General features: G+C 50.5%; 1 protein-coding gene across 1 annotated transcript in view; it reads left to right on the forward strand.

Moving 5' to 3' along the window:
* The window catches only part of PLEKHO2 (pleckstrin homology domain containing O2), a 26630-nt gene continuing 16052 nt past the window's right edge, over positions 1 to 10578 (forward strand). Inside the window, exons 1-3 of the mRNA XM_021406777.1 lie at positions 1 to 229; positions 3663 to 3815; positions 10460 to 10576. Coding sequence (XP_021262452.1) covers positions 221 to 229; positions 3663 to 3815; positions 10460 to 10576 — 279 coding nt within the window. The 5' untranslated portion in view covers positions 1 to 220. The remainder of the gene's footprint in view (positions 230 to 3662; positions 3816 to 10459; positions 10577 to 10578) is intronic.

Consider the following 10578-nt stretch of genomic DNA (forward strand, 5'->3'; position numbering starts at 1 on the left):
GGAGGAGGGGGATCCCCGCCTCCCTGGGGCCGCGCTCGCAGCTCCGGAGCTGCCGGAAACCCGGTGCTGCCGCTCGACTGCTGCTGCTGCTGCTGCTCTGCGAGAAGTTGTTGCGGAGGCAGAGCACGGCCCGGCCCGGAATGTCCCCCCGCCCGGCTGCGGGACGCCGGCGGCGGCGGAGCCCCTGAGCGGGCGGCGAGGATAGGCGGCCGGTCCGACCATGGAGCAAGTGAGTACCGGGACGCGTTAAGGGGCTCAGCCCCGGGGAGGGGCATCGCGGCCGGTCCCAGGCCGGGGGGTCCCGCTGCTGCTGCCGCCGCAGCATCCCCAGCCCCGCGGCTTGTGCAACTTGCCGCTGAGTTGGGGTGCTGCGGGAGGGCGGGCATTGCGGGGCCGCTCCCGGTGGCACGCCGCTCAGGGCACCCCGCGCTGGGTCCTGCTGCGGGCTGTGCCTCCAGCGGGCGCGAGCTGGGTGCTGGCCGGGTGCCTGGCAGCGGCCGTCCTCCTCCTCCTCCTCCTCCTCCTCCTCCTCCTTTGGGGAAGGCTGTCGTGCTTCTGCACGTGGAGCTTTTCCCGGCCCCGTGATGCCACAGATTTGCTGGCAAGTTGAGCAGGTCCTCTCCTCCACGCGTCTGCTCACCCGATTATTCCTTGTCCCCTTCCACCCAACGAGGTTTTGCTGCTGATGCACGAGGAAGGTGCGGCAGGGGAGGCTGTGGGCTCTGGGACGTGCAGCACTAGGAGCTTGGCTTGCTCCCCCCTTGCTTAACTCCTCAAATGTTGTGGCGAGAATAAGGACTTCTTCCAAAAGGGTCACGACAGCGGGGAGACCAAAAGGCAGCCCAGCATGGTAGCAACTGAAAGTTGTCATTATCCGCCGGCATCCATGAAATTAATCCACAGCACAAAGTGCTTCCAGCTGGCGGCTGCACGCAGCGGGCGCTGCCGGGCTGGGGGCTGCGTGCCCTTCATTAGCCACAAATGAGTCCTCCTGGGAGTGGGCACCAGTGCAGCTTCCCGGGTCCCACGTGGGTGTGAGCGGTGTCTGGCTTTGCTCCCGCATCATGGAGTCATGGAAGTGCCAACAACACATCGTGAGGGAACGTGGAGGGGTAGGAAAGGAGCTGAGGTCTGGGAACGCAGCTGGAGATGCAGCTGGAGATGCATCCGTGCTGCAGTATGGGATGGACCAGTTGCACCACTTGCTTGCTGAGTAAAACTCTCCTGTGCAGCGTGTGCAACTTGTGAAAGCACTGCTGCAATCCAACTGTTGGTTTTTGCTGTTGTCAGAAGACATAGAAAGTATGTGGTTTTGTGGGCCCCTATAACTCAGGGGAAGGAAGGCAGAAATAACTGCCTAATTGTTAAATAAAAACCCATCCCACGTCCCTAATTTGACATCTCTGCCGAGCTGTAAAACATGAGGGTAAAGCGGAGTCCAACTCGTGCTGCACTTTTAATGCCACCGTGCTACAAATCACACCAAGGACTTGTACCGGCTGTGGGACCAGCGCTGCTGGCTCAGGCAGTGACAGAATAACTCAGTTCTTCCCTCAGTTATGCTGGCTCTCTTGGCTGATGTCAGTGGGTTTATTCTCATGGATTTACACCAGCTTCAGGCATGAATCCAGCCGGGGAACATCCTAGAATGGCTATCTTAGCATTTCTTGCCTCCAGCAGAAGGAATACCCGCAGAAAGCTGAATTAACAACAACAAATCATCTCTTTGTGCGGCTCTCCAATTTTAGTCATGGAATCACAGGCAGCGAGCGTGGAGCGGACACCGAGCCCCGCTCCCAGCGCTGTGCCCTGGCAAACCTCCCCTCGCTGACACGTCGCGGGGCTGCGTGAGCCAGAGGCATGGGATGCCAGCACCATGGGAAGCGCCGTGTGGTTGGGAGAGTGTCCTGTGCATGGGTTCTGCCCTGTGCATGGATCGGAGCAGCACTCCTGCTACAAACAGGAGGTTAGCTGCCAGGCTCAGAGAGGGATGATTTTGCCCAGAAGTGGAAGTCCTGATGGGATGGAGAAGAGAGATTGCCTCGAGATGTCAGGGAGCTGGTGAAGGCTGTGAGATCACAGGAGAGCAAGCGTGAGAATAGCTTCCAACCAAACCAATGACCAGGGTGGGTTGCTTTTTTAGCAGTAGATGTGAAATGCTGCAACTTTACAGTGAGTACTTTTATTGTAAAACCACAGAGGAGAGGGTTTTCACCCTGCAGAGCAAAGAGGCCACAGATAGGCTGATTTGCTGCGTGTTTTCAGGCAGCCATTCTGCCATCGAGAGAAAAAATAAAAATTGATCTGCACAGCAAAAAGCCCCGACCCATTTGGGAGTATCAGGGTGACAGGTGAGGAGCCAGTGTTGGAGCAGCTACATCCACGCAGAACTGCGAGGCGTGAGGTCAAAGCCCCTGCCCAGTTACCCAAGGATGACATCAAAAGGAATGATGCACCAACAGGTCTGCATTGGTGCAGCTGTTGGTGTTTGCTGAAGGAGCGGATCGCAACTGACTGCAACTTCCTGGCAACCTAAGAAGTCAAGCTTAAAAAAAACACAGTCCTCCTCATTTCCCGGAAAAGTTGTTGGTGCGCTGTCATCCTGTCGCGGGGCCTTGTCAAACGCAGCACAGCACCATGAAACAGCTGCTTTCTGCGAAGCACCCTGAGGCTGGTGGCCATTTCCAAGTGATTTACCTTTACCAGAGGCAGTCTGCTTGTGCTGCAGACATCAAGCCTCTCCCTGACCTTGCTGGAGGCTGGAATAAGTGCTTGTGCACAGGGGATTTAATCTGTTTTGCTTCTCATTATGGGTGCAAGTTCTATCTTTAAGGAACAGCTCACCCAAATGCTATCCAAGGGTGTGTTTGCTGGGAGTCTGGTGCACGGAAACAGATTTGTTAGTAAAGCTTTCCTCTGGATTTTTGGAACCTGTCTGTACTCAACTTGCCCTATCCCCACTCCCTTCTGGCCACGGGAATGTCTGGCTCTGACTCCTTGCAATGCACATGGGATTTCCTCATGGTAGGAAACATGATATTTGAGCTACAGACACTCTGGTTTGTTTTGTTTTGATTTTTCTTTTTCCTATCAGCAGCTAGCCAGAGCCATTTGGGGATGCTTGGGGTTCTGCCTTGGTCGTGCATCCTTTGTTTTGTGAAAGTCCTGCTTAGTGCCATTACAGGCAACAACAGGTCCTGTGTCCCGGGAGGAAAGCCAAATCTGGGGTAACAGCGTGGCTCTGGGAAGGGCTCTGAAGGATTTGGGGTTGGCCTCCTCTTAAGGGTCACGAGTTCGGTGAGGTGTTTTCGTAAGGGGATTTGGCTCTGCTTGTTCCTGGGAAAGGCTTAGGGCAGCAGCCGTGCTGGATTCTGCGTGCAGGGCAGCAGCGTCTTCAGGGTCCGCGTCCACTCCCCAGCCCTGTCCCAAAGGCCTGGGCTGTGGGGCAGGAGCTGCCTGAGTTCTCCTCTTCCTTGCAGAAGTGTTCCCTGGAAGATGCCAGTCTGGTCCCAGCCTTTCTCCCTGTGAGCTGCTGGGGAGGGACTGCACATGGTGGGTGCTGAGGTCTTAGCTGGGCAAGCTTTCCCAAGGACTGTCATTAGATGGACGGAAGGTGCTCTCAGCGTAACTTCTCCCTTCTGCTTCTCTTGGTGGCCCTGCAGGATACAAAGGAGGAGGTCTCGGAGAAACCAAAGCCTGCTCCAAGTGCAGAGAAATTCGGCTGGATAAAGAAAAGCAGTGGGGGACTCCTGGGACTGTGGAAGGATCGCTACGTCCAGCTGCGGAAAACACAGCTCGTGGTCTACGAGGATGAGGTATGGTCACAGCTTACCCCCCTTGGGCAGGGTCAAGCCCTCCGTGACACAGTCCTTTGATTTTCACTCTCCTCTCCAGCCCATTCCTTTCAGAAGGACTTCTGCTGATACCTTCAGGGAGGTTAAACGAAGAAGAGACAGCTGCTGCATTTTAGAGTATATTAAATATCATAAATATTTCAGGCAGTAAATATTTTGACAGTGCCATTGTTAAAAAAAACAAAAAAAAACGGGGGCAGGACATCCTGTGAGAAGGTGAACAGGGTAAGACTTGGGGCGGAAGCAGGATATGCACTCGCAGTTTTTGGCATTTACAGGCTAAAACCGCATTGTAGCAGCCTGACTGCCCACCTGCTGCTGGAGGGCACGACGGGCAGCCCTGCAGCTGCTTGGCACCCTGCAAGAAGCTGGAGCTGCTGCCTGCCAGGCTGTGCAGGGTCTCGTTTAGCCACGATGGGCACAGGATAAGGTTGTGAGTGCTTGATTTCTCGTTAAACGAGGACACGGTTTGGGTTTGGCTCATCCCTTCCTGTTAGTTGAGCAAGCTAGTGGTAAGAGAAGGACCCCTGGGAGCCTTATCCTGAACTTCCCTAGATAAGTTGCATGCCTTAAGTTCATGGCTTCATTTAGAGCTGTTTCTAATCCAGTGAGAAATAAGTAAGAGCCCAGCCAAATCTGCCCTGTATCTTCATGCGAGAAGAATGAAAAGTGAAATATCCCTGAGTCTAGCGCTCTGTTCCTGGGCTGAAAGGGCTCTGTAAGAGTGGAGTTGGCCCCAGAGGTCCCCAAAGGAATAAATTAGTGGGCAGATCACATAAGCTGCAGCCCAGAGAGGTCTGAGATGGGGGCAGCTGTGGCTAAGCCCTGCTGGTACACACTCCTGTGTGGCACCTGGCACAAGGAGACTGGGGCATTTGTGAGCATCAGGGTGCTCGAAGACAAAAGCATGTCTAGTTTCCGTGCAGCACGTCAAGGGAACAGGAATGGGGAAACATGTCACTAGTTGCACTGCTGTGATGGTTTCAGGAACAACAGGAGTGACAAATGAGTTTGGTTCTCTTTTCTAAAAACATAGTATTGCCTAATATGGAAGATTTGTTACGAGCACTTTGGGTTAAATGATATTACCTCCCGCTCTCCCCACATCCCAAGGCTTTCAGAAGGCGTTTGTTCTTGGTTTTGAAATGACACAACGAGTGCGAGAATACTGAAATGAGAAGTCAGTGTCAGGTAATGAGGAGCTTGGAAGACAGGCGGAGCAGTGGGGGTTTGGGGACCTGCAGCTCTTCTGCAGAGATACGGCCTGTCCTGCAAACTGCTGGCTGTCTCCAGATCACATCCCAGTGCCCCAGACACCTGTTGACTCCAGCTGAAGCTACAGGAACAAACAGATTCAAATCTATAAACACGACATGTTTTTGTTTTTTTTTTTAAAGGGCATGCCTTTAAAAACAAGATACATTGAGGTTCTTATTACCATGAGGGAGAAGGAAGCTTTTAAAGTAAGATTCATTTTCACAGACATTCAGAAGAAGGAAAAATCCTGATCATTTAAAGGGTTATTTTACTATCTCAACAAGGAAAATGGCATTTGTAACAACCAGACATAATGTTTTCTGGTAGCCTGCGGATTGTGGTAACATCCTGTAATAAATTGCATCTGTAAGCTACAGTAGCTACAAGGCCCCATTATTGTAAATAAGGGATCATGTTAATATCTATAGGCTATTAAACTAGCTTACAGTGAAGTCAAATATCTCAGGAGAGGAAATTGCTACAAAATTATCTGGTAGCACAATAGGATAGCATGTGATTGTGCAGACTTACAACAAGGCAACCAAAGGAAATGGCAATTTTCTGTACTCAGGAGGGGCTCTGTTACTGCAGAACTGTAGTTCATGTTTATTACTGTATTTATCTTCCAGTAACATGAGTTAGGGCAGCGTTGCTGTCTCTGTCTCACAACCAGGGAAGTTTCTGAGATGAGAAGTGACTTGCCCAGTGTCAAAGGAGAGTCTGCAGAGCAGTGTGCTCGGGTGGCTTCTGAAATTTCCCGATTTCAATCTGCATTTTTTGGCTCTTAAGAAGAGAGATTTTTAAATGGGATTATTCAGGGTTTGCTGAACTGGAGGTTAACAGCCCTAAAAAACCACAGAGGTAAAACACTGGCTAACAGAAATACAAGCTGAGTTAGACCAGCATAGTTACGTGGGAGGGAGGCCAGCTTCCATGTCCGAGGGCAAGCTGAGAGTCTGCTTATTGAAACCCATCCGATTTCCACGAAACGAGCTAGCGCCTTGGACACGCTGTCCTTTTATCAGTCCCTGGTGTGTTGGAGCCCTTCCTGAAGAGGTGTTAACATTGCCTTCAGCAGTTGTTCCATATGCAGGCACACTTGTTTATGCAATTGCACAAGGCTGGCAGCTGCACTTGTCTCTGAAGTTTGTATGTGCAGAATAACAGCAGAGAAGGCCAACAAAATATGCTGGCAGTAACATTTTAAGTACAGCCTAAGCGTAACACAAACACTGTGTTTTAGCACCATCAATAGAAATCTCCTGGAATGTGCTTCTGACCTGCCTTGGAAGCAGGTTCCCCATATTGCATCTGTTCATCTGTTTTAAAGCATAGCTACCTCCTGAAGGCAAATTGCAAATGGCTATTGTATTACTTGTGGCAGACGGTGGGTGAAAGCCGTGCCTCTCTGTGCTGCAGGTTTCATCCAGCTGATGCAATGTATTCCTTCTTATCTGCTGAGGCTCCATCTACAGCTGCACCTTGATGTAAACTTAAGACTCAGTTCAGAAAGACATATGTACAAGGTACATATTACATACCCAAATGTCAGGAGAGGTGCACCTATGCAAATACATACAGCTCTGTGGCTTCAGGTCCCAAGGAAATTACTGACACCTCTCAGTGACAGGCGTGCTGTGCACAAGCCCACGCAGAACCAAATAGGCAGGTCATTTTATAGTGATGTTTCCTGTCTTCCTGTCTCTGCATATTCTTGCTGGAATAAAAACTGAGCCCACAGAACTACAGAGGGCATCTGCAGAACAGGCAGTCCTGTGCAGAAAGGCCAAACAAATCCATGCCATCACTCCATGGATTAGAGAGAATCGGTCTTTTTGATTTTAACTTTTTTTTTTCCTTTTTTTTTTTTTTTTTTTTTTTTTCTTTTTTTTTTTTTTTTTTGATTCTTCCGTTTTTTTTTTTTTTTAAAGAAGCGTGCCACATGACAGGGCAAAAAACCTACCAGGCAAAATGTCTGCTAGGAAGCAGAGGTTCCGCGAGGCCTTTGGCTGCCTGTGTGATCTCAGCAGTGGTATCTGCGTTTCTGCACTGGTAAAGTGGTAGCAATGTATACCCAAATGTGATTTATTAAAATGCTTTGAGATCCTCAGATGGAGAAGAGGAGTATTATTTCAAGCACTCTAGACACTGTACAGAGAATGGAGGGTCACAGACCATTAATGTGTGTTGGTGATGCGGTCTTTGCTAGAAATTTTACTTTCAGATAAGTAAAAATGTTACCGGTTCTGTTCTCCCTTTTTATCAACATTTCATTCAGGAAATTGTAGGTTTGCCAAGTCTGATTCCTTGGCTAAGCATATGCATTAATATGTATAGGTATTTAGTAATTTTCTCCCTCAGGGCAAGGCATTGAAACGCTTACAAACACATACATGTTTAAGTAGCAGTGTCTGCTCCATGAATAGCTAATGGTATTGTTTTTCTGCATTAAATCACGAGTGTAGGATTTTCTGTACCAGGATTTTAAGTGTCTTATTGATTGCCCCTTGCAGCAAATACAAAAGCAATTTAAAAAACAAGCACTAAAATCTATAGAGGGAAGGAGGCCTGAAGGGAATTCCCCGCTCCCTGGTCATGTCGGTGGCCATGGGAGAGGCGTGGAGATGGGCAGCAGATGCAGTGCCATGGGACACCCTGCAGGCCGTGCTTTGCTGGGAGGAGAGACCGCTGAGTGGGGATTCAGGCAGCTCAATCCAGCCTTTGTGTCTCAGTGCAATAGAGAAGAATTGTTTTCACTTCCTTGGGATACCAGAGGCAAAATGCAGCAGGAGCTTGTGTCTGAGACTAGTTTGTAGGGGCAGGGCTCTGAAAGCAAACTTGTCTCTGCCTGATGCCGAGCATCCTCCAGGTCCCAGGAGGCTGGAGGGACCTGGAGACCTGTGGCAGGGTCAGGCCCTTTGGTCTTTATCTGAGTCACGCAGAACAGACATAAAGGATCTCTTTGTGACCAGGTAGGCACACAGAGGGGCTGGCCACTTGCCAAGGGTGAAACAGAGACAAAAGTCCCACTTTGGCACTGCCTGAACTTCAAGCTTTTCCCTTACCTCATACACGGGGCTTTTTTTTTTTTCTTTGGCTGCTCTCTCCCCTGCCTTCCTTGAAGTGGATAACTTGAGAAGTTCCAGTCTGTGAGATGAAGGAGCAAAGTCAAGTCAGTGTCCTTGGGAGGCAGGGCCCTGCATGTTCCCTTCCTCGCTGCCTTTATTCCCTGGGCGGCCCGTAATCCCACAGCCTCCCCAGGGGAAGAGGGGCAGCTGAAAGTCAAAAGACAGCACAGCAAAGCTGCTCAACTTGCAGAGTCCTTTTTGTCCCCCAGCTTCATCGCAGCCCCTGGCTATTGTTAGGATACAGAGGATGGCTCACACAGGATCTGAGGGAAGCTTCCTGTCCAAGAGGCAGGCAGGAACAAGGGACAAAGGGGTGTGGCACAGAACCACTGGGCTCTGCTGGGGGCAGAGCCGCTCTCCAAGGATGTGTAGGGTTGCCAGGGGGCTCTGTGCAGATCTCTCATCAGTGTCCAGCCAAGCCACCTCCACCCCGAGCTCAGCAAACTTTCCCATAGGAGGTGGTGACCACAGCAGTCGTGTGGCAGCACTGGGATGTGGGTGGTCACCTCCCCGAGGCCAGGATGAGATCACCGTCCCCTAGGCACATATCGCTGACCTCACCCTTCTCTCTGATTTGTTGGCTGCCAAAGGGTTATTATTTCCATCCCTGTCCTTTTGCAGTGACATTGCAAAACCAGGCAGCAGGAGCCTTTAAAGGGCTCAGTAATGTCAGCAGGATTTTATCTGTGAGGTTTTAGGTTTGGGCAGATGAATCTCCTCCTCTTAACATACCTCTTCCCGGTTCTCTGGTCACATTCACCTACTCAGTGTTAAATGAAATAAACAGTAATGCCATAACAATAATAAACCTAAATTAGATCCAGACGGCCCTCAGTGGCTCAGAACTTGCTCTGCATCCCCACGTTAGTTCTGCTGTGCCCCCATCTCCAGATCAGAGGGTTAAAAATCTGAAGGCAGCCTGGGCTCTGCACAGTGACTTAAATGTCAAGTGGTAAGTGAAGGAAATTCCCCGCAGCCCACTTCCCTCTGAACTCTCCATTCCCTGCCTCCAGCCACGCAGTAACTTCCTGGCTACGACACGTTTCCTCACCCCACACCCCCTCACTGCTACAGGAATTGCTAAATACAAACTCGAACGAGTACAAATATGAGCAGAATCAGAACTGGGGACGGTCGTGGCCGGAGGTTTTAATTTAGGATGGTAACACAGAGGTTCACAAGGCACGCTGACTGAAGCACTTCACTGGCAAGAGCTGCTTGGCAATTCTCACTGCTTATTTATGTAATATGTAGCAAAAGGGAGTTTTGGTCTGTTCTGAGACATGAATAATATTATCTGCCTGGCGCTACGCTGCAATTCCTATTAGGGATGGTGCTCTGCAGCTGAACTGAGCCATGCACCACGTGTGGAATTTTAGTTATGTTATTGGGAGAAATGAGCCAAGTTCATGGCTTGCAGTCATCAGTGCAGATACACCAGAGATAAATATTCCCCAATGAGACGTTGGCCCTGACAGTTGTGCTGGCTGTACGGGACTGTGTTTCCAGTCTGAGGCATTTTGACAGCTCAGAGCACGGCTGCAAGAGAAGTGCACCCCGGTCACACGTGGCTGCCACCTACCTTGCTCACAGGAGGGCCAGGCTGCCTGGCTCAGCGTGCTGTCAGGGCTCAGCTCGCATCCACCACGGGCTTCCTGTGGGGCTCGGGCAGTTGCGATGCCTGCTCCATCTTCTTCCCTGTGAAAAAGCAGAATAACATTGGCTTCATTCATGGCAGGAAGAAGGTGATTTAACCAGGCTAAGCTGGGATCTGGGGGTGCTTTGAGATCATGCCAGGAAACCTTATGAAAGTGTGGTGTGTTACTTGTTGGATAGAGCAGCAAGAACCCCTATGGCAGGACTGGCAGCACATTCCCAGCCTGTAGCTGGGCAAAGGTCCTTCTCACATTGCATCTGTCTGCAGATCCTTGGAAGGAGCCAACAGAGATGGCAGAGGCTGGTGTTCTTGTCCACACCGTGTTATTTGCTCAGCCACTGTGGACCACTAGCCACAAATCAGCCCATAGCTTAGAGACCTGCATGCTTTCTTGGGTGTGGGATACCAACCTGATCTGTGGGGGCTTGCCGTCTGCGTGCAGATTTATTTTTAAGACAGAAGAGCTTTTCGGCAGATGCAAAGGGAACACATGCAGAGGTTGATGGTATATGATTGATTTCAGTGCCTCCTATTCATAATAATGTTTCATTCCCTCTCTGCAGGATGAGCAGAAATGCATAGAAACAGTGGAACTGGAGAGTTATGACAAGTGCCAGGAACTGCGCGCACTACTAAAAAAGAAAAACCGTTTCATTTTAATCCGCTCCCCGGGTAAGAAGGT

Source organism: Numida meleagris, chromosome 9, assembly GCF_002078875.1.
Source record: "Numida meleagris isolate 19003 breed g44 Domestic line chromosome 9, NumMel1.0, whole genome shotgun sequence".
In the NCBI taxonomy this organism is placed as follows: Eukaryota; Metazoa; Chordata; class Aves; order Galliformes; family Numididae; genus Numida; species Numida meleagris.